The sequence below is a fragment of the Drosophila innubila genome, chromosome X (genome assembly GCF_004354385.1).
Source record: "Drosophila innubila isolate TH190305 chromosome X, UK_Dinn_1.0, whole genome shotgun sequence".
Classification (NCBI taxonomy): Eukaryota; Metazoa; Arthropoda; class Insecta; order Diptera; family Drosophilidae; genus Drosophila; species Drosophila innubila.
Window position 1 is genome coordinate 31,891,377 of NC_047626.1, and position 25,784 is coordinate 31,917,160.

The 25,784-nt window shown below is 33.9% G+C and overlaps 1 protein-coding gene across 1 annotated transcript in view; it reads right to left on the reverse strand.

Annotated features, from left to right (window-relative positions):
- The window catches only part of LOC117784746, an 84,169-nt gene that overhangs the window by 12,394 nt on the left and 45,991 nt on the right, over nt 1-25,784 (reverse strand). The window contains exons 3-4 of the mRNA XM_034622558.1: nt 5,869-6,007; nt 5,489-5,623 (exon numbers count right to left, since the gene is read on the reverse strand). Coding sequence (XP_034478449.1) covers nt 5,489-5,623; nt 5,869-6,007 — 274 coding nt within the window. The remainder of the gene's footprint in view (nt 1-5,488; nt 5,624-5,868; nt 6,008-25,784) is intronic.

The window sequence follows — 25,784 nt, forward strand, 5'->3', positions numbered from 1 at the left end:
TAGAATACATAATTTGTGAGTTTGTTTTAAATTAGTGATGCAAATCCAAACATTAGGTCGAGTTTTATGTCGAAATCGAGTATCGAGTTGTCGAAATATGGGAAAATAGTAGATCGAGTTGCAAATATCGAGTTTTTTCAAAATCAAAGTTTTTAGTTTAAGTAGATTAAAAAAAAAAAAATAGTTTTTCATACTTAAGTCGGATTTTCTACTGATCGTTCCTATGGCAGCTATATTGAATACACATTACCAGATACACTACCTGTGATATTGGTGGATACTATATATCCCATGAAGTAACATAACTTTTTATACTAAAGATGGACCAATCGTTCCTATGTCAGCTATGTGATATAGTGGTCCGATTTGAACCAGAGAACTGCAACGGGTAAGAGATGTTCGATCATACTCGAACATACCCGTTGCAGTTCTCTGTTTTGAACCAACTTTGGTCGTAATGTGTAAGACAACAACAAATTGATCTGCTGTGAGATTGGTTAAAATATCTCAAAAACACAATAATTTCTTATACTAAAGTCAATACCGCTCCTCAGGGAAGTCAGAAAAATCAACAATGAATCATATCTTAAACGACGCTCAATTAATGCAGCTATGCAACAAGAAGTTTAAACCACAGATTTCATTTTCTTAATTTAAAAATTGATAGCTCTAAACCTACTAGTTTAAATCTTAGACTTTGTTTGAATGAATTACATATATATTCATTAGCTTTTTGGCTTTCTCGAGTAATAATGACAAATGTGGGCGCACCTCTAAAAAAAAATTAAAGAAAACAAGGAAAATTTAACAAAATTCTAAAAAAAACTCTGCCATATCTATATAAAAAAGTCGGTTTGGTTCACTTCAGACTTGTATATACAAAATAGCTTGACTTCACTCACTGATTGATCATTGCACAGCCCAAACCATAAGACCTAGTAGGAAATTTTCACACAATATGGATAGGACAATTTTATCGTGCAACTATTGGGCTCCGCCCCATTCTCGCTTGACTCGCCAACCCCCGGTTCACTTTGTTCGCCTGGGTCGCTGCGCTCCCTATGCTCGCTCCTTTTACCTGGCTCGCTTCGCTCGCTGCTTTGACACGCAATTTATAATTTATAATTTTTCTTTTTTTTTCCTTTTTCTGTATTACTCTCATTTCGTTTTTGTAATTTTTGTCAAGGAAATAAAGTCTTATTTGTCCTGAAAAAAATCTTAATTTTTCGGAATTGTCCACAGTAGGTTAAAAATTCGACTATGTTCCATTACTATTGATTCTTAAAGACGGTTCGTCTGTTTTAACGCTTTGATCTCAGAGACTATAAGAGCTAGGGACTTCAAACTTGGTTTGCACTTTTCTGGATACCGTACGCAGATCAAAACTGTTTATTTTTTGTATCTGACCCCTATATTTAAAGCTGTCATGGGATCGATAGATCGAAAACTAAGATTTGGTATGATATACTTCTTGGTTTTTGACATTTCTTAACCAATCTTACACAATGTACATTTGGCTGGTATTATACATCCTGAGCAAATTTTATTTAAATCGGACTACTATATCATACTCAGTGATGGGCCGCGTAGACTACACCATGTAGATTACACGATTGTCTACGTGTAAACAATTGAGTGACAACTATAAATTGTAAACGTGTAAACAATGTAAACAATGTAGACAATGTAGACAATGCCGACAATGTGAGAAGAGTGAGCTGGCGCACTCAAGGGGAAAAGTAATATAAAATTGTTGAATATAAATTAATTATATTCAATTAAAGTTGGGTAATTATCCAACTTTAGTGTTCATTATTATAATATTATGGTGCACCAAAGTGGAGTTGTATTAAATGGTTTGAAATTAGTTCGATTTGTCGCATGACAGAAGTAATCGAGAGTAGTGCATTTGAAACATATTGTCGAGCTCTAAAAGAATTTAATCGACATTATTAAAGGCGACAGAAATATTAACAAACAAGTGGGAAAGGTTATAGTCGAGATCCCGACTATAGGATACCCGTTACTTAACTTAAATATGTATAAAAGTATTTTTTTTAGAATTTTTTTTTAAGAAAAAAGGATTTTGTTATTTTATATTGCCTGAATCCAGTTGAGAATTCTTAGACACAAGAATGACAGAAAAGTTTGCTTGGCATATTGTGTTGCTGTTGTTACTTAGTTGTCGATTCAAAAAATTTTGAATTAGCAACTTTTTCAGGTTTATAATTTTGCTAAATGTCAATTGGTTAGCGACCTCTTTATATGGTAACCGGTCACTTGACACGCTCAACAACATACTACACTTGCATAAATGCAAGGAGTATGCTCAATACGATTCGATAGATGCCAGTTCCATCATCATTGAAGATTCATCGGTACCATTTGGGTTGAGTCGAGTAGCGATTCAAGCCGAATGTCATATTTGCGTTTGTTGTCTAACAATATTAAAACTATTGCATGCTCTAAGGAGCTAATTTTGCTTCAAGAGCTTCGGCACGTTAATACTGCTGTTCTACTTGTCCGATCTTGCTGCGATTTTATAGGATAATAGATAATAGCAACTTGCAACTCTAATACCCACAAAAACGTATTATCTTAAATACTGTGGGTGTGGTTTTTCGCGATTTGCGAGGGCGGAGGGGGGCGTGATAAAAATGTAAGACAAACTTGACCTGCGTGGTGTGTAGAGAAATCTGCGAGCCAAATTTGTTTATTCTATGTCTTTTAGACTCTGAGATCCGTTTGTTTAAAGAAATTACTTTGAAAACATTAAATCGCCATAACTGCCGTTCTACTTGTCCGATCTTGATGCAATTCAGTGGGATAATATATAATACTAATAGATAACGTTTATTTTCACAAAAAACGTATTATCGTAAAAACTGTGGGTGTGGTGGTTTTTCGCGATTTTCGGGGGCGGAGGGGGGCGTGGCTTAAATTTGAAACAAACTTGATCTGCGTAAGGTATATAGAAATCTGTCTGTCAAATTTGGTTACGCTATCTCTTATAGTCTCTGTGATCCCTTTGTTCAAACAGACGAGCGAAAGGTTTTTCGCTATTTTCGGGGGCGGAGGAGGGCGTAGCTGCAATTTGAAACAAACTTGATCTGCGTGGGGTATATAGAAGTCTGTGAGTGAAAGTTTGGTATCTCTATCTCTTATAGTCTCTGAGATCCTTTTGTTCATACGGACGGACGGACGGACAGACGGACAGACACACATGGCTATATTGACTCGGCTATTGATGCTGATCAAGAATATATATACTTTATAGTGTCGGAGATGCCTCCTTCTCCCTGTTACATACATTCCAACGAACACGATATACCCTTATACTTATTTTTTAAGTAACGGGTATAAAAATACCAAAATTATTAAGAAATATATAATTTTATATAAATATAAGTTAAACGTGTAAATTAATAAAATATAAATATTATACATAATTGCAATTGGGTGACACATTGCATTTAGATTTTTGTTTTTAATTTTTTTAGCAAGGGTTTCAGGCCATTTAAAAAGAGACAACAACAGCAAAAATCAACCAGCAAACCTATGAAGGATACTATTGTAGACATTGTTTATGCATTGTTTACATTAATTAAAAATTGCACAACACTGATCATACTAGGGGCTCCGCCCCCTGGTCGCTTCGCTCGCGAAATTGAATTGTGAAAAAGAGGAGCACTTCTAATATTTTTCTTGAATAAACATCTTTTACGCAAATATAAATTACTGTTCTACTTCAATAATTCGGACACTTGTTAATTAGGACAACCTGAAATTTCGATCACTCAATTTTTTATTTATAAAAAAAATATTTTGTAACCCGGGCACCACACAAATTTATTGATTCTGAAATCCGATGTTTGTATGTAAGAAAAGAATAAAAGTAAAAATATGTGGAAGAAAATGCATTTTAACTGCAGTTTCTGCAATTTAAGAGCAAAGGGTCGTTTTATCAACATTGGGTTTATTCGGCAGGTTTTTTTTATTGAGCAGTAATACCTTTTTTACTTCTGATGGATCAGTAATCAGTACCTGCTAAATGACATGATACCTTCTTATACAAATCAGACTACTACGTTTTTTCACCGTTCTTACAGTTTCCGATTGTTCCTATGACAGCTATATGATATATGTAGGCGGCGGTTCGAATCCCCCTCGTAACAAATTAAAATAACATTTATAAAATTACTAATACAGAATAAAATATAAATACAAGTAAATCAAAATTTAAAAATAAAAAAAATATAAAAATAAAAAATAATTTTCATTTATTTTATTTTTTGATTTTAATTTTAAGAACAGTTTATTCTTAAAATAAGAACTTGGTCTTATTTAAAATGTTCTTTAAATTAAGATGTGTTCTCTTAGACCAAAAATCTTAGTTCTGAGACCAAAATCTTGATTTTAGAACATTTTTTTATCAGTGTATGGCAGCTATATGATATATAGGTCCGATCCAAAAATAAAAACAAACTTGATCTGCCTATGGTATCCAGGAACCTACATTCCAAATTTTAAGTCTCTAGCTTGTATTGCTTCTGAGATCTACGCGTTCAGACAGACGGACGGACATGACTCAATCGACTCGGCTTTTGATCCTGATCAAGAAAATATATACTTTGGGGGGTCTGCCACACCCACTTCTGCCTGTTACATACATTCTGCCAAACACATTATACCCTTTTTTGCCCATTTTCAATGGGCTCAGGGTATAAAAAGACATGTATATCTACTAAAGCTGCATTATAGAAACGTTCATACTTACATCTGTTTTTCATCAAGCAACTTTGGATCAATATGCTATCTTATTTATAAGGTCTAGAAATTCCGGTATCTGCCGTTACAGGACAATTTTTCCTCTATGGTTGTTGCTGCTCTTGCTCTGAATATCCGCAAATTTCAACTTACCGTTCATTAAAATTCGTGAATAGCACACACAAACACATCCAAATAGACACAAAAAAAATACATCTACACTCACATGGCATAAGTGAGCGCAGATGCGGAAGCAGTGAAAGTCAAATGAACCTGCTTTCCTTTATGCCTATCGAGGTCTGTGAAAGCATTGGGCAGAAAAAAGAGATTGTGGTGAAGTTAAAACCCCTGCCTGCAGGGGTTTTAAAATGATTTTTACCTACTTCCGTCAGCTGAGGCAGGGCCCGCACGTCGAAGCAGTGCGTCGCATCCTTCACAAGGAAACTCAGTAAAGATTTTACAAATTGGTTTTCAACAAAATGAAAAATTCATATACGTGGCAGACAGGCCAGCAGCCAAGCAGGCAAGCAAGCAGTCAAACAGTCGAAGGTCGTGTTGGAGAGATGCTGTTTACTTTTGTGTGTGTATGTGTTGTGTGTGTGTGTGGTGATACGACGTAGTGTGTGTATACCGAAAAATACTATTAAATGAACCTGTTGAAAAGCGCAGTCGACGGGCGCAGGCAATCAACATTTTCACATTTTCACGAGTCGCAACTTACCGTTATAAATATCTGATGCCGTGGGCACATGCTGCGGATTGAATCGATTCTCCAGGTATGACAAGATCAAATTGGTTTTCCCAACGGCGCCATCCCCAACCAGTACACATTTTATTGAAGGCGAGCCTTGTTTTTCTAAATAGCCAAACGTAATAAAATAAAAGTTTAGATATGTGCATAAGACAAAAGGAACTAAAGGTGCAGGCCGAGGAAGAGATAAATGAAAACATTAATTGCTTGCAAATTGCAATTAATTAAAAACAAAATTACAGCATCAGCCAACAACAAACTAAGTATGGCAATTAAAAACTTTGTACTGTTTTCACTTAATGTTATTTTTTGTATTGTATTTGCAATTGCAACCATTGTGTGCGTCTTACTTTTGTGCTCGCCATTCGCTACAGCATTTGACACTCCTTCTGCTGCTGCTGTTGCCGCTGTCTTGCGCGATTTATGTTTTCGCAGTAAAAATTTTCCTCCTTTGCCGCTGTCCGCGCTTGTATCGCTCAGCGATTTTTGCTGCAATAAAAACAGATGCTCGTAGATGAAAAAACCAGGGTTCAAAAATAACAGTTATGAGTCAAAAATTTAACTATGAACAAGGTAAAGGATTACACCAAAGTTTATTTTCTTTGACAATTTTTAAGCCTACCAAAAAATCACGGCGGACAACGGCCCGCGCTAGTGACGAAAGCAGCACGCAGCACAGTGGACGATTTGGCCGATTTAACGTAACGAAATGAAAATTTTCGATCTTTATAATCTACCAAAATTGGATTTCCCGCCAATAGCAAAATGTTCAATTAGCTTAAAAATGTTATCTTTGCGTTTTTAATCAATATTTTTGATCAGCTGTGAGCTTTCAAAGTAAACATATGTAAACACAGCTGTGACACAAAGCATTTCCAGCCTTCTTATGGCTGCACAGTGTGCAGTGCACACATTGTCGTCAATAATTGTGACCTTTGAATATGTGTTATATGTATTAAGTTTTTATTTAAAAAAAAAAAAAATTCAAATAAAAATTATTTTTACTATGGGCTTTTGGGTCTAAGTGCATACAAAAAACAAAAATTTGGAAAAAAAAAACCTTTTGTGTGATGTGGTTTTAGTTAGCTCGACGTCTGATTTTAGAGGTCTGATTTCAGATGTCGAGCTGACTAATACCACATCACATCCAAGTAGAAAGGACGCCAAAACCCACTTATATAAAAAATCTTTTGATTTTTGAATTATTCGCTTCGTTACCCTAAATCGGCCAAATCGCCCACTGTGCGAAGAGTGCAATTTATACAGAAACAATCAAAAATTTACTAACACACACATTTGGGCATTTCCATTAGCAGTCTTTGCTTTTTTCATAGTAAGTACGGGGTCTCCGAGAGTCTTGAATGCTCGACTGTAGCATTTTACAATATATAACAATTTATCGGGTTACTATATCATATAGCTGCCATAGGAACAATCGGATGTAAAACAATCTATAGTCTGAATAATTTTCTGTATATTTTTTCAGAATATGTATTTTTTACCATATGTTACACCCTGACAAAATTTCGTCAAAACCGAATGACTATATCATATAGCTGTCATAGGTACAATCAAGCCAAAATTAGTCTTTAGTATAAAAAACTTTTTTGTTTCTTAAGACATATCAACCAAACTCACAGATTGTGTATTTGCCTGTTACACCCTGACCAAATTAAGTCAACATCGGGTAACTATATCATAAAGCTGCCCTTGCTGGAACAATTGGATGGAAATTTACTTTTAGTATAAACACTTTTTTTGTTTGTTGAGCTATCACTGCGGACGGCAGTTCGCGTTAGTGACGAAAGCATCACAGAGGGTGCGAAAGGCGACTAACAATATATACAGCTAAGTTGGAAAATTTGCTACGACTGTCCGATCAGATCGAGTTATATACCTATCGAAAGGTTTAGTCCTAACTTAAAAAATGGCATACTAAAATGGAAAAATTTAAATGATTGCAGCTAATGGGGCTGTTGGGGTAAAATTAATTTGGTAAAGATTTGGTAATATTGGTAAAATTATACTTAAAAATACGCGTCGATTGGTACCTCAATCACCCAAATCCGACAACTGGTTCAAAAGATAAATAAATTTAAACATTTAAGTGGACTTCTCAAAATGAATTTTCGCTTTTTTTTTATTAGCTTATATTTTTATTTAAAATTTTTAGATTAGGCTGAATTTTGTTCGTCACAAAATTGGATATCAGAAATTTTGGGGCTAGAAATTGCTTTCGTCACTAGACTTTTACCTCGTGTATAGTTTTTTTTTGTGGGATATCAGAAGTTTTTGCAATTGCTTTTGCTTTGACATTGTTACTTTATCATTGATGCAGGCAAATAGTAAAATATATAAATTCAGTTGTTGAACGTATCTCATATTTAAAAACATTTTTTTCTTTAATTATAAAGAAAAACTAGGGGGCTCTGCTCCCTGCTCGCTTTGCTCGCGTTGTTTATGAAAAAAAAAGTTTTTCATACTAAGACTTGGATTTTGCCCAATCGGTCCTAAGACAGCTTTATGATATAGTGGTCCGATTTGAACCAACTTTGGTCAGGATACATAAAACCAAGTTAAATGCATATTGTATTAGTTTGGTTAAGATTTCTCATAAAACAAAAAAGTTTTTCACAGTAGAACTTGATTTTCGCCCGATTGGTCCTATGACAGCTATATGATATAGTGGTCCGATAAGAACTAACTTCGGTCAGGATTTTTAAAACTAACCTTAATTCATTGCTATCAATTTGGTTAAAATACCTCACTAAACAAAAAAGTTTTTCATACCAAACCCTAATTTTGACCCGATCGGTTCTATGACAGCTATATGATATAGTGGTCCGATTTGATCGAACTTTAGTCAGGACATATAAAACCAGGGTAAATGCATATTGTATCACTTTGGTTGAGATATATCATAAAACCAAAAAGTTTTTGGTACTAAAACGTGATTTTCGACTGATAGAAAAATGTATTTATTCACTTAACAGGTAATATCTTCCAAACCCCTCAACCAAAATTTATGTTTCATATACCAGAAAACGAGAAATTGTACGTATTATAACATATTTAAATTTAACAGAAATCGTTAGAGCCAAATCGCCAAAATGTAAACTAAAAAACGTTATTTCTCCTGTACAATGTTACCTGAGTACAAACACACCTGAAGCTTTCCAATGACATATAGAACATATCTGTAGATTCTATGGTTTGGAAACTGTTGAGGTTTCAATTTTAGCGGGATTTAGCGTTTTCCCGCTAATCTAGCGGTTTTTTCAAAAAGTCGTAGAACAAACATTTATAGATTTTCGAAAAGGAATAAATCCCCATCATTACATTTAAGCTTCTTTAGCATTCCCACTTTTACCCCCGTATCACTCGACCCAGGTTGGTTAGAAAACGTCGCTCGATCTGATCGGACAGTCATAGCAAATTTTCCAGCTTAGCTGTATATATTGTTTGTCGCCTTTCGCACCCTTCGTGATGCTTTCGTCATTAATTCTATCAGTTTAGTTAAGATATCATAAAAAACAAAAAAGTTTTTCATACTAAAACTTGATTTTAGACCGACCGGTTCGAACCAAAATTGGTGAAGATGTAAGGAACAATATAGAACACACAATTTGTGAGTTTGGTTATAATATCTTAGAAAATAAAAAAGTTGTTCATACTAAAGGTGAATTCGACCGATCGTTCCTATAGCAGCTATATTGAATAGTGATCCGATTTGAACCAAATTTGGTAGGAATACATAACACATTACCAGATATATAACCTGGGCGATTGGTTGATATATTTATGTTAAGAAATAACACAACTTTTTATACTAAAGATGGATTTTCGACTGAACGGACCTATGAAAACTATATGATATAGTCGACCGATGTGGCCGTTCATTTGCCTTACAAGAATTTGTCGTTAGCCACTTTTAAGTTTATTATTATTTTTTACTCTTTTTGGGAAAATATCCATTTTTAGGCATTTATAGATGAAGTACTGCTCGAGTTAAAAGATTCGGTGGAAACCGAAGCTAAGTTTATCAGTGATGAAAGTGGTCGCCTGGACTATTCCGAATGCATTAAAGACTGCATTTGGAAAATGATTGAAGCTGTTAATTTGATGCATGTATTCAAGCCTTCCTAATGCGTCCAATCTTCATTGCCAACACTTGAACCAACTGGTCCTTAAATTCAGTCTTCTTCCCTCCGAATTCTTTAGAAAGATTCAGGGAGTCAACGTTACGTCAAATACAGTATTGTGGAAAGATATTAAGTGCGTTAGGATGGCATCTTTAAATGTTAGAATTGAACTATTCCTCAAATCAATCCTAGTGTGGAACGAGCTAAGCAACCACGATATGATCGGAAGCAGAAACAGTATATCAAAATCAGTTGCCCACAAATAGTTAAAGAATATAATGTTCAAATAAGAGAAGTCGATTTGGTGGACGGCCTTATGGGCCGTTATCACGTTAAGACGAGGAACCGAAACATTATTGTTAGACTTTTCTACCATTTAAAGGACAGGAGTATATATCTTTTGAAAGTGGTCCCTTGCTAAAAAAGGTTACAACCTAAAAAAAACAAGAAGACAAGTATTTTGTTTAATATGCAAGTTTAATCACCCAAAATTACCTTTGGAGATACCTTCAGAAAAACTAATGTATTTTATAACATTTTGCCAAACATAAGTAACTAAAAATAAAGATATTCCATATTTTGCATAAAACCATACCTGCGGATTTTTTTTACGTTCAAACCCACCTGACCGTCTGTAGACGGTCTTCAGAATTTTTTAAAACTTAAGCTTTTTTAACTTATTATAAATCAACCTATAAAATAAATATCAAATTGACTGAATGTCTATTTCGATTTTGCCTGTTATAGGTTTCAAATTCAAAACTATCTCGTACCTATACAAATTTGTTATACCTAAGTTACCAATCGGATTACAAAACTTTCAGAGAACGTAAGCTTAAAAAAAATGTTCAGCTTCAAAACAAAAAAAAATTTTCAGGTGGCAATAATTCTAATAGGGTTGTCGAAAAAACATACTAAATATAACGGCTTACTCTCGAAAAATCTTATAAACGGCTTCTTTCTTCATCAGAAAATTGGTTTTCAGAAATTTTGGGACTTGAAAATCCTTTTGTCTCTAGACTATTAATTTAATTTTCAAAAGTATAATCAAACAAAAGAGCGATAATTTTTTTTTAAATCAGCAGCATGTTTGTTAGTGATATCTTTAAGCATGCGTCAGACGGGAACTTTTAACCGACACTTTTACACCGACGGTAAATTTTGCCTTTCACAATATTCGCATCGGTTTTCACTTAGAGATGCCATCGGTTAATTTCTAATAATATCTGGCTACACTCAATCATTTCTGTATGCATTTTAGTGGCTTGCATTGACCGACGCAAAAAACCGATAGAATAGGAAGCGTTCTATTTTCATCGGTGAGCGTCGTTTTTTAACCGACACTTTAAAATGTTGTGTGTTCACACGACACCGGCGGTTTTTTAGCAAAAAGTGTAGGCAAAAAAATGCTCGTCTGACGCATGCTTTACCGTCCGTTGGGAAAACGGGTGGAAATTGCAATCAACCCATCAGACAATATTTAATCTTGTGTCACTTTTGGGCTGCTGGCTAATTGGTTTAGCAGTTTGTTCGCAGCACCATCAGCAGCCAGGCAGGCAATAAAGAATTAATTAAAAATCAGTTTTTGCTGGACACTGCTGCTTGTAAATAAATAAAAGCGAAAATCGTTTTGTCGAGTGGTATTTTGCCATATTTTGATTTATTTGCTGCGCGTTTTGTACAGTTCGTATTTAGCGCGCTTTGTTGCCTTTTAAAATTGTTGCACTTTAAAGTCTTAATGTTTATATTTGATGTTGATGAAGCTACATCCATTGCAATTTATCAACATAAAGATTAAACAAGTCAGAACTCTATAGTCCCCGACGAGAAGAGACCCGTTAATCAATTTAACTACATATATTTATATTATTTTAACCATGCTTTTAAGTTTTTAAGCATACTTTATTTATTTTATTATTACTCCCTGTTGCAAACATTGCAACAATACAATATACGGTTGCTCTCTACGAGTAACGGATATAATAAGTTTTACTCAACTGTTAAATAGTCAATAATGTCCACTTGATTTAATTATCTGAGTCAGATTGTTGCACACAGTAACCAACAATCAATCTAAAATAGTGTTTTAATTAATTAAATTTTAGTTGATTGAATGATACTGTACTTGTACTATGTGCAGTACTAGGGGGCTGTGCCGCCTGCTAACTTCGATCTCAGAAATTAGGTGTAGTTAAGGGGCTCCGTCCCCTGTTCGCTTCGCTCGGCAACCCGCAACTCGCTTCGCTTGTTATTAACAAATATTTTATTTAATGAGAAATATTATATTCGATTAACATTATTTGTCGCATTCTCTTAACAGCATTAACAACTGTTAAACAAATAACAATCAACAACATTGTGCGAAATGAAGACAAATTTTTTGTAATTACAGCAAATGTCAAAAAAATTCTTCAAACTAAAGGTTAATTTGAATCCGATTACTTCTATGACAGCTATATGACATATCAAATTTCCATCAAATTTGGATCGGATGTATAAGTCAGTCCAAAATAAAAAATTTGTGAGTATAGGTAAGATATCTTAATATCTTATCTTACTTAGGGCTTTCTTGCATAGTCGCAGAACACAAAACAGAAGGCAGTCCGAATTGAGTTTTGTTGGACTTTACTTCGTTGGTAAAGTTTAATAAATTTACCAAAACACATAAAAAATAGATCATTTTGGTTCTAGTTATTCAGTAGAGCATTAATCCTACATAAGGGGTCTGCCACGCTCTCTTCTGCCTTTTACATACATTCTGCCTAGCGCATTTTACCCCTTTTGGTAATTATTAATGGCCATACGGTATAAAAAGTTTATGGGTTCGCCTTATAATACATTTCCAACGATATACGTATAGAACATATCTGTAGCTTTTGTGGCTTAAAAACTCTGGGGGTGTCAATTTTAGCGGCATTTAGCAGGGACCGTAAATAAGTGTTATGCAAGCATATTTTGACTAAATAAATCAATAGGCTCGAATTATGTTAGGATAACATGCAATACACCAACATTTTTTTATTTTTTGTCGTAATTAGGGATCTAAGCCAAAAACTTTTATTTCCGATAAAAAATGATTAAAATCATTTTTATATTATTTATTTATTTATAACGATATGATTCCTAACGCTACAAGACAAAGCTTATAAATTATGGCTCTAGTCACTTATATTAAAGTTTAAAATTACATGTCAGAACTGAAATTGTTAATTTAGATTAACATTGAAATATAATCATTTTATTGTAGTATTTTATGTTATTAAAAATATTGAGTATATTTAAATTTAAACTTTATTTTTTAATATTATTTTTATTATTTATTTTTTATTTATTTATTTATTTTTTTAATATTTTGTTTAGTTTCAAAGATGTGTAGTTAGTTTTGCTCTGAATTGCGCTGCTCCTGAAATAGATTTTAAGTTTTGTGGTAACTGATTCCATAAGCGAAAAGTATGAATAAAGATGTGCCTGTCAGAACTGGTCAACTTATGTTGTAAGCAAACAATATTATTAATTCTCCTGGAGTTGGGAAATCAAATCTTATTAAACAGATAATTCGGCTATTTATTATTAATTATTTTGCGAAGTAAAGTTAAAGCTCTTAAAGTTTGTCCATTTTTCCAAGCTGGAGTCAAATATTTTGTTTGAATAACTTGTAATGTGTTCTCTCCTTCTTATATTAAAGATATATCTTGCGATGTTGTTATTATTCAATTTCTGCTTACACCTAGAATCACAGTTGGCAAAGATTTCCACTCCATAGAAGAGTGTTGGTATAAGATAGTTCTTGGCAAAAGGAAGTCTAATTTTCTCAAGTACAAATCTTAGTGTCATATATATTATTCTAAGTAGTCCGTACGTCCTCCCAACCATTTTTATTATGTGGTCATTCCATGTTAATGTATTGTTCAGAGTGAATCCCAGGTTGTTGACACGATCTACATACTTTATTGCACAGTTATTTAATTTAATCTCCCTTAGCCTGCCAGTATTAATTGTTTTTTATAATTTTATTTATATAACTATGCAATTCGACTTGGAAGGATTAAGCGCTAGTCCGTTATCTTTTGTCCACTCGTCAATGTTTGCTTATTCCCTAGTGGTTATGTCGATGCATTCGTTAATATTACATATTGGACTACTCACATGCATTTGCACATCATCAGCATACATATGAACATTACACACTGACAGAACACTTGGTAGGTCATTAACATAGCTCGAAAACAACAACGTACCTAAAACTGACCCTTGTGGGACACCACGTCTAGTCAACAAAAAGGACGAGAAACCATACCTTGTAATAACAGCCTGACTCCTATTGGTCAAGCTTAGGAGCCTGACTGCCGTACTAGAGAACCCGAATAGTTTTCTAATTTTTGTGCACAGAACTTCATGATTGACTGTGTCAAAGGCTTTACTAAAATCTAGCAGTGTCAAGAAAGTTACTTGCCCATCGTCTAATTTCTTTCGGATATCTTCAGTAACTTTTAAGACCGCTGTTGTACAGCTTCTGTTCTTCCTGAAGCCTGATTGCGCTTCGCTTAGCAGATTGTTTATTGTCAAATGAGTGTTAATTTGACTAGCTATGACGTGCTCAAAGACTTTTCCCAAAAAGGGCAAAATGGAAATGGGCCTATAATCATTATTAGATTTAACAATTCGTAATATCTTGGCAATTTTCCATCGTTCCGGAAAAGTTGAGGTCATAATTGCAGTATTAATTATATGGGTAATGTATATCAAAATATTTGGTAGCAATATTTTTAAAAATTTCGGATCCACTTCATCAACGCCTACTGCATTGGATTTAATTTTTAATATTGATTCTAGAACATCACATTGAGACACACATTCCAAACTAAAGCTATTATCACAGGTATTATCACAGTCAAGGTAGTTGTTTTCCAACACTTCAGGTACTTCAGATTGCACAAATTTTCTGTTTAAATAATTTAAGTCTACGTCACAATTTGGAGATTTTGGCTTCTGTTTTACTATACCAAGTGATTTAATTTTGTTCCATTTCTGTTCCGTCAAATTTGCTTCATTAATTTTGAACAGTAAAAAGAAGATTTCGCATTGTTAATCGTAGTGAGAACTAAAGTTCTCAGCTCCCTGTACCGTACATAGTGATATTCCGTTTAATATCTCTTTCATTGCGCATAAGCCCGATTGCGTTGGAGAATCAGTCTTTTAATTTCTACTGTAAACTAAGGTTTTAGAGAAGTCTTAATTACTTTACTATTTACAGGTACACATGTGTTGTACAGATCAAGTAGTTGATTCTGAAAGTGTTAAATCTGTGCATCTACTGAGGAATAGTTAAATATCATGCTCCAGTCAAGTTTATCACATTCATTATGTAACAAGGTATAGTCAATATTTTTGAAGTCCCTAAACGTTAATTGTTCAAGGTAAATGTCATATGTAATAAATATAAGGTCATGTTTTGAGAAAACTGGCACAGAAACTTGGTCATATATAAGAATTTTCCTTTTATCATTTACAAAAAATACATCTAGCTGTAGATAGATATTTAAGCAGACTTTCATTGGGCTGCTTGCTTTTTATATTTGGTGTCAATTTATTGTTAACATAAATTGCAACACCCCCTGCCTGGCCCTCACGATCAGAACGAAAAACATTATATCCGTCACATATAATCATTTGGTCACACATATTAGACAAGAACCTTGTTTCAGACACACAGATGACATCAACATTTGAGTTAACAAACAAATATCTAAACTCTTCAATTTTTTTTGTCAAACTTTGAGCATTAATGTGACAAACTTTAAGGCCTTTATGTTGCTTAAAATCCTGATAACTGCATGACTGTTCGCTTCCTGAGTTATGTTAGCCTGCATATATACAGTAATCAATATTCATTAAGAGGCGCATGCGTATTTGACTCAATTGAGAACTTAAAAACTGCGGTATACACCATAGAAGCTTACTAAGAGTCTTAAACTTAGGAACATTAAGAGAGATTACTAAAGTAACATTAAAGAGAAACAGCACAATACTTATATTATGCTTGAATACTACGAAAAAAGAACAATTAAGAAACATATATCTGTATTGCCTAATTATTACGAAAGCTAGGCCCAGGTTGAGGCTCGGTCGCTGTATCAGTTTGCAAGAGAGCGGCATCATTGCGAAGAGATAATATCTCAGGCATACTGCCGACGCAGGTGAAGTTCTCTCTCCCACGCACTCGCACATTCATAAGGGAGCGCCGCACAGTGGGACAATCTCTGATTTTGCTGTACAAAAATCATATCTTTTAAACCAAAAAAGATATTTTAAAAATTTTACAAGCATTTAATAAAGAGCTTCTAGAGCTTTAAAATGTGTTTTCACTGCGTAATAGGTTGATTCAGGGCTTTCGGTCAAAGTTGAAAAATATTTTCAGTGCATATTTTACATGTAAAATTAAAAAAAAACTATTTATTTTTTGTTTGAAATATAAATTTCAATCTTTTTTATTCTTTAAACAGCATTGTTTAATATATAAAAAAGTTTTATTACGCTTTTTTAAAAAAAAAAATTTTGTTTTTTTGATAAATCTTGTATGATGCCTGGCATTGCGAAAACGTATTCCACTGCGCTCTTCTTCTTCCATCACCATTTTTATGCAAGGTTGCGTCAGTTTTTGCACTTTTAAAAAAAAAAGGCGCAAATCGGCGCAAACAAAACTGGAAAATATATTTAGAGAATTGATTTCCAAAGCGTCCTGAAGTAGTGGGATGGTGTCCAAACGTGTCCAATTTTTTTAATCTTCCATCATAGTTGAAAAATAGCCTAATTTTAGTGTTTTTTTTAAACATTGCTGCGATAAAAAGTAAACAAGTGAAGAAACAAAATTCTACGGCATTTAATTAGAAACGAACATGCTTTTCAGATGAAATCAAAAATATAAAGATCGGTCGTATAACTTGACAACAAATCAGTTTTAAAGTTATCATTTTTATGAAAATTTGCACATTTATGCGCGCACTAAAATAAGGGTCAACTTTAAGAGGCTGTCACGCCCACAATTTTTACCTGAAATCTTTTGAATTTGTAATCCTTGAAGATTTCTCTATCGAATACATTTATTACTTTTACAATCGCTTTCATCGAAAAAATTATTTAAATACAGTCCCCACCCCTTTCTGGCCCACTGTGCGCTGCGTGTAGACGGCTGTGAGCAGATTAAGCTTTTTCATCTTCATAGCATCTTTAAAAATCTCGTCAGCATCAGAGTCAGTTGCTGCTTCGTGGTTCGCTTATACCCCGCGATTACTTTAAGAAGCGCTATTTTCTCCCGCATGTGCTCGAGCTTCACAATAATAACCGGGTCTACAGTTCCGTATTCCGATCGTTATTGTCTAACCGAAAGATGTCCCGTATTTTGGGAGCTGGTGTTAGGCTAAGTGAAGAACACAGTGTACCAAAAAAAATAACTATTATTTTAAATTTTTATTGAAAAAATCAAGAATATGTGTTATTTTTCAACTTTTAAATAAAAATTATTATTTTATTATTATTTTTTACTTTACTTTACTTTCGTAACTTTTAAATAAAAGTTTAAAAATAATTGTTAAGTTGCAATTTTTATTTTTAAAACTTATAACAGTCACGGTCCCTGGGACTTAGCGAGTAGAACAAACATTTCCAGATTTATTATAGCGAAAAGATCCACATTAAAACATGTAAACTTTCTCAAAACTTTGATGCAGACAACGAAGACGACTAATTTATTTCTTAATTTCGAAAGGACACTTAAAATTTCATGTTTAAATATCTATTGAACCAGTTGTCGGTTTAGAATGACAGAGGTATCATAGCAATGCACAAACAAGCGAAATTGGCATTGTGCACTTGTACAGAAAAATTACTTTTTGCGCAGTGCCGAATGTCAATTTTCGCTTTTTTTATTAATTTATATTTTTATTTAAAATTTTTATATTAAACTCAATTTTTTTCGTCACAAATTCGAATATCAGAAATTGCGTGGCTAGAAATTGCGTGGCTAGAAATTGCTTTCGTCACTAGACTTTTACCTCGTGTAGAGGTTTTTTTTGTGGAATATCAGAAATGTTTGCAATTGCTTTTACTTTTGACATTGTAACTTTATCATTAATGCAGGCAGATAGTAAAATTAATTAATTAAATTAAAAATTAACAAATTTAAAAAAAAAGTTAAAAAAGAAAACTACGCCCCATTCTCGCTTCGCTCGTGTTGCTACAGTCGAGCATACTCTACTGTCGGAGACCTCGTACTTACTATGAAAAAAAAAGTTTTTCATACTAAGACTTGGATTTCGCCCGATCGGTCCTATGACAGATATATGATATAGTGGTCCGACATGATCCAACTTCGGTCAGGATGTATAAAACTAACTTAAATGCATATTCTATTAATATTTCATTAAACAAAAAAGTTTTTCATACTAAAAGCTAATTTTGACCCGATCGGTCCTATGACAGCTATATGATATAGTGGTCCGATTTGAACTAACTTCGGTCAGGATATATAAAACCAAGTTATATGCATATTCAATCAGATTGGTTACGATATCTCATTAAACAAAAAAGTTCCAATTTGGTAAGGGTGTATTAGAAAAACTTAAATACATATTCGATTAGTTTGGTTATGATATCTCATAAAACAAAAAAGTTTTTCATACTAAAACTTGATTTTCGACCGATTGTTCCTATGGGCGCTATGATATAGTGGTCCAATTAAACAAAGAAACAAGCTGGATCTACCTGCAATATTGAGGAATCTACATAAAAAATTTGGTGTCTCTAGCTTTTAAATTGTTCTTATAATTTGGATATGAAATTTTTTTTCGATTGCTATATGTAGATCAAAATAAAAGCGAACTTCGACATCGAATTTAACGCACTTGTAGGGCAAATTTGCCAAAACGCCGTCTTAAACGCCGTTGAATTTGTCATATCTGTGATGTGTTAAAATTTCAAACTTGTATTTTGAGCCGTTTGGCCTGTACAATGCTCAGTCAATTGGACAAACAACTTTATGTATATAGGATAAGGTTTAACAAATTTAAGTTGCTGTCCTTGACTGTATTAAAAAAAGAACTAACTTTCTTCTGTTTTTACACATTATGTACAGCGTTTTGTCACAATCTCGTTAGCTCGACTGTAGCCTTTCTTTTTTTTTTTTAATTTAAGAGTTATATTTTTTTAAATTTTTTGTTAGTGGCATTAGTTGCAATTGCCTTTTTAAAGCATAGGCCCAATTTATTTTTCATTGTTCGAGTTGAATCACAATTGTTGCTAATATAATAGTATTGGCAATGTTGTTGAAGTTGAAAATATTGCGTGATTTTCAATAATATTGGGAACCTCGTTCACAACAAATAACAAAATTGTGGTCAATTAAATGGTATTTCAGCTATTGCTCCAAAAAGTTGTACTGAGAGTAGTGCGATAAATGTCGGTGAAAGGGAGGTTAAAGTGGCAAAAAGACCGCAAATACAAACATTCGCAGTAGTAATACATGTTAGGCGAAATACGGCCACAAAATGAGTTTCCTGTGGCACATTTTTTATTTATTTATTTATTTATGCACGACTAAAAGCAGTTGGCAAAGAAAAAATTACCAAGTATAAAAATTAAGTTAAAAGATTAAAAATACAAATAAAAAATAAATTATGAGCTGTAAAAAAAAAAAAAAAAATTAAAGTTAGATCTGGGGTAAGCAAAAATTATAAATGATCCAACATTTGTTGCTAGGATTGGGGAAAACCCAGAAAAACCCAATCAGATCAATAAAGATAAGTGTTGTTAATAATAATAGAATGAATGTTAGACTAGTATAAAGTTAACTAGCAAGTTATAAGTATTAGTAAGGTCAGGGATTTAACGATGGGTATTGGAAAATTGCGGATTTTAGGCAAGGGAGAGGAGAGAGAGTTCTGAGGAGAAAACGTGAAAGAGGCTATTATAGGACCGAAAAGGTGAGGCGGGCCAGAAGGGTACTAGAGGCAATCTCGCCAATAATCAATTTGTGAAGAAAAACAACACCAAGAGTTTTCCTACGATTAATTAAAGACGGAAGATTGAGAAGACAAAGCCTATGGGAGTACGGTGGTAAACGAAGGTTGGGGTCCCAGTTAAAACGACGTAAGGCGAAAAGCAAGAATTGATTTTGAACTGATCCAATTCGATTCTGGTTTATTTGTTACTGCGGACTCCAAATGCATGAACAGTATTCCAGGATGGGACGAACTAAAGAAAGTTGTTGAAAGTATCGTTAAATTCTTTCGACCAACGTTTAATAAAACCAAGTACTCCTTTGGCGTCATTAACTATAGTGGAGATGTGCAAATTGAAGCATAATTTGCAATCAAATAAAACTTCAAGATCCTTTACAGATTTTATACTTTGCAAAGGGGTATTTTCAATCGTATAAGAACCTAAATGGGGCCTAGTACGACTAAGTGTCATGAACATACACTTTGAACAATTGAGATACAACTTATTGACCGAGCACCATAGTTGCATAGCGTTCAAATCGTCTTGCAGACGATTATGAAGAACGGGGTCAGTGTATGAAAAGATAAGCTTTACATCATCCGCATACATTAAAATATATAAATGAGACAGAATAGTGGGTAGATCGTTAATGAACAGAGTAAAGAATAAAGGCCCCAAGGGACTACCTTGAGGTACACCAGAAGTAACGTGAACCGAACTCGAAATGGTTGACCTAAGAAGCACTTTTTGGGTCCTACCTTTTAAGTAGGTGGAAACCCAACGTCAAAGGCGGGAGGGAAACCTATGCAATTAAGTTTGTAAAGTAAAAGGTCATGGTCCACAGAGTCAAAGGCTTTACTGAAGTCAGTGTATGTGACATCAGTTTGTTTTTTCACTGAAAATTCAACATTTACCAAGGAGGTAAATTCAAGCAAGTTGGTCGTAGTGGACCGACTCTTAATAAAGCCGCGTTGTGCAGGGGAAATTATCGATTCACAGAGATGCTGCAAAGAAGAAACATATAATTTAGGAATGGCTGATAGCTTTGCAATGCCTCTGTAGCTCGAAATATCAGACTTACCACCTTTTTTGTGGAGGCAAATGATACAAGATTCTATCCAAAGATATGGAAAGATTGAAGATTCAAGGGATAGATTAAAAAGCTTATGCAACGGAGCAGCTAAAGAAGAACGGCATTCCTTAAGGAGACAACTAGGAATGTTGTCTGGCCCAGGAATGAAAGAAGATTTTAAAGAGCAAATAGAAGAGATTATAGTGTTATAAGAAATAGAGGGAACAAACATAGTGTTTGATTTAAAAATAGAATAAGGATAAGATGAGTTGGAAGTGGAGATTGGAGAATAAGTGGATTGAAAAAAGTTAACAAATAGTTCAGCGGCTGCAGAGTCGTTGCTGGCATTATCTATCCCATAAAAAAGGAGGAAGGTAAACTGGGGGATTTACGCTTCGAGTAAACAAATTTGTAAAATTGTTTAGGGTCACGGGAAAACTGACTTTTGCATCGAGTTAGATAATTCTCGTAGCATAGCGAGTTTAAATTGGCGAAGTCCGACTTGGCTACTGTGTACTTAGACCAGTCAAGACTCGAACCAGACTTCTTATATTTATTAAAATTTTAAGATTTTATATTCTTTAAATAAGAAAGTCTAGGTGTAAACCAAGAAGGCTTTATAGAACCAGACGGTGGAACATAATTTGGAATGCACACATCTAATAGTGCATGTAGGGTCTCATAGAAAGAACTAACGGCAATATTGATGTCAGTAGTTTTTCTAAAGAGCACCGGTCGGTAGCAAGGATAAGTTCATTAAGCAATGAATAATTTCCTTTGCGAAAACAACGACGAGGTGACTGCTGACATAATAGAGGTGGACTAAAAGGTTTTGAGATTGAGATAGAAATTTCTATAGTCAGGGATACTTAATGGGGATGACCTAGAGACGGCAGTATTTGCGAAGTCATTAATAAAAACCAGATCAAAAATTCAATCATAATGGTTTCTTATTGAATCCATTTGAAACAAGTAAGGATCAAGCAAGTTATCTAAAAAAATTATCTTGGTTTAAGGGAACAAGGTAATTTGTGCTACTGAAAAATGACCAAGAAATTTTAGGCAAATTAAAATTACCCAGCACAATTAATAAGTCGTTATCTTTGACTTGAAGATTAATTTTTTAAATACAGGCAAAATGCTGCAAGTAAACTGCCGGCGAAGCTTTTGGAGGGATATAGGAGCAGGTGATAAAAATCGATCGAGTTGAAAAAGTTACTTTGACAGGAATTATTTCAATATCAGTAGTCACATTAATTGTAATGCGTTCTGACCGAAGTGCCGATTAGTGGCAATAAGTTCGCCACCGAGTCGGTCGATCATTTCTATATAAAAGATTATTATTTGACATAACTTCAGAATCAGATACTGTAGGATTTAACCAAGTTTCTGACAAAGCAATTGTATCGGAATCAATGGACATATTACTCATATATAGATTTTTAAGCTTAGTAAGGAGGCCTCTAACATTTTGATAATGAATACAGGCAAAATCGGGCCACAGGTCTAGTTTTTTGAAGCCGTACTAGCGGGCTCCTGTACGTTGGAACTGCCGGCTGTAAGAGAAACAGACAAGGATTCACTACGCCGTTTGGGCTTAAACTCATGAACAATCATATGTGGTGGCCAAAATATTGGATCACAAATGACACTTAATGAGTCATGAGGGACACTTATTTTAAAAGATGTTATTTTACGGGCCGTAGCAAAATTAAATTTAGTGGTTGAGACATTAGCAGAGACTTTGCTAGAAGTGTATGCCTCTAAATTTTCACAAGTAATGTCCGAGGATAACCCAGACACAAATACTTGCTTACGGAGAGCAACAACATTTTAAATAGGGATCTCAGATGAAGGGGCAACTACGTTATCAGTTCTATTGCTAGGCGTTGCAGTACGAGGAGGTCTACCCTTCCGACCAGATTCAGCCCGCACCAAAGACACGATGACTTGGGCTGATTCAGTTGTCTGAGTGATAGAATCACCTGCAGAAGGTGTAGGAGAATTGACTAGATTAACAATACCCGGAGAGGCCGATAAAGACAAAGTTGCCGAAGCGTCTTTATAGTGACGAGATGCCAATGGAGTCACGGGAGGCTGAGTAACTGGTACATTAAGGTGAACTGCTAAAAATTGAGATTCAGGTGGTGAGTTAAATTTATATTTGCTAAGCAACTCCAGACTAGAGTCAAAATCACTCGAAAGAAGCTTAGCCATTTTATTAAGTTTTGAGAATTGGTTTTTTACAGAATTATACATTCTTGAGAAATAAATTTGTATGTCGATTCATACTGGACAAGACCATTTCACTGCACCACATTCCCTTTTAAAAACGGCAATGATCTTATCATAATCTCGACCTGTAAGACCAGCACACTTTGCATGCATGATATTCTCACACAACCAACAATAAATAAATCTCGGTTGCTCAGAATCATCAGCACACTTGATAGTGCAGTTTTTCTTGCAGCACAACATATTTCCAAAAGGGGTTAAACAGATAAATAAATAGGCAGAATAGGCAGAATTGCGCACGTAAATAGAGCGGGGGCACTCAAATTAAGCTCTAAACAAGAGAGCAAAACACAAAAACAATTTTCTTGTGAGAGCGCGCTGCTAAACAAAAACGAAATGCAACAGCGAACACACACACAAACAAATGTATTAAGATGTGCGAAGAGCCGAAACTGAGATAAGCAGATGTAAACACAAACAAAAACAATCGCTGTGCTTACAATAACAACAAACTTGTGAAAGCGAGGTGTAAAGCAAAAGCCGAAATACACAAACAAACACACGCACAAGAATGTAATTATTTAAGTGAAACTGCAAAACTAAGTTTAGCAAAAATAAAATGCTATATATTAGGACCACAATGCACATATGATTACAGCTTACACAGCAAGTCGATAGCTTGTTCACGTATGCACACTTTTTTATCTAAAAATATAAAAACGGTGTATTCACAGAAACGGATGAAAATTTAAAAGCCAAATAAAACACGTCTGAATCGCTCAAGCAAAGAGCTCTTCGTTCTTAAAATTATAAGGTTGCTGTGTACCAAAAATCTTGAATTAAGTATGAATCGATTTTAAATTTAGAATTCTGACTGCCCATTTCTGCCATTTCTATCTGTCCGAAAGAGTAGTCCGATTTGAACTAAACCTAGTCAGAATATATAAGACCATGGGAAATATATTATACGATACCTCCAGAAACAACTGAGTTATTGGTACTAAACTAGTTAAAGATTGTTTTTACTTAAAATAGTTTTTTTTTTTAAGATTGTAAGGAAGTTAATAATAACAACGTTTCGTACTAGAACCAAGTACATTTTGGGATACTTATATTTCGTTGTCGCAGCTTAGAGTTCTCATCTGGTTTTATCGATGCAAAGATGACGTCAAGCTTGGATAACTGGTAAAATCACCACCTATTCTGAAAGGTCGCTTAACAACAAAATACACCATTATCAAATGGTTTTTAATTTTGGTATTTTGTAGGGTTGTCGAATATTTTTTAAGAATCGAATCGATAATATATTTTGTTTTGAATATATATAAAAATATTTAATATATCAATTTAAAAAATCGATATATCTGATATTTTTATTATTTCCATTTTTCTTACAAAAAGTGATACTCTGCCCAACAAAAAGAAATGATACGATTTATTTATATATATTAAGCACACATAACATTGTTTATTTCTTTGATTTTAGTAGGTAATAAGATACATTGCTTATAACTTTAATTTTAGTATATTACCATGTTTATAGAGCAGCTAAACCTGATTTTAACTTAAACCGTCAGTTCTTACAACACATTTTATTAAGTGTTTATAAGTGCGACTTTATTATGTTATTATTGTGTATCAATTAAATATTTAGCATATCGTTGCATTTTCAATGCTAATTAGTAGTTCTATATACAACCATACGGTCTAAAAGTACATTTTTAAAGTGTTAATACGAATATTTAAGGCGGCGTAAAAAATTAGCGACGGGTTTAAAAAGCGAGCTTCGTTGAATCCCTGTTAACGTTAAATCGTATTAAAAAAGTTTTTACAAAGGCGGTTTAAGGTAACTCGCTTTCAATTAAAGCAACTTAATGCACTGTACAAACGTGGTATATATAATAAGAAACATTGTTTATTACTTCGATATAACTATGTAATGAGATACTAACTTTTTTTATATTCGATATAAATATGTTATATAACTAAGCGAATTTAACTATATAATATTAAAAAAGAACGAGCCTTTAGATCCAATACTTTGATTTCACGGACTTTAAAAATACGCTTTGCGTTATGTGGAGATCTGTCATTCGGCTACGAGAGTCACAAATAACACATTTTATAGCGGACGCCAGCCGCTCCAAAGGCACTGAGCTACCATGGCTGATAAGGTATCTTAAGGCAATTTAAAAAGTCCCGGCATGGACGCCTTGGGCGAATTCCAGAATTGCAAGGAGTCACTTTCCCATGAAGCATCCAGCATGCTGAGATATAACTTCAGCTCACTATTTTCGGGGTCGTTTTCGCTCGCTACCCAGACTACAGAGTGACCAACACAAAAATATCATAAAATATCCCAAAAAATATCGCATATTCGATATTCGGATAAAAAAATATTACGATATAAATAAATCAATTTCGGAAAAAATATCGATGTATTGATATTTTGATATATTATCAACAACCCTAGTATTTTGCCTAATTTTAGTATACATACTAGTGTATATTTGAAGACTAAAATTAATTAATTTAATTATGACAATGTTTTATTCTTGAAACAAGTACATTTTGGATTTAGTTCAAGATTTTTGTGTTCCTAAAGTAGTATGTTTTCAATTTTTACAGACTTGAATTAAACTCAGAACGTACTTAAAAAACGTACCGAAAAATCTTATTTTAAGATTTCCGTACTTGGGAAAACCGAACTTGAAATAAGATTTTTGTTCTCAACTTTAGAAATTCTAGACTTAGACAGCTTTTGAGATCGTTTGTACTTGAATATCGCCTGTTTAAGTACGGAAATCTTGATTTTTTTCTG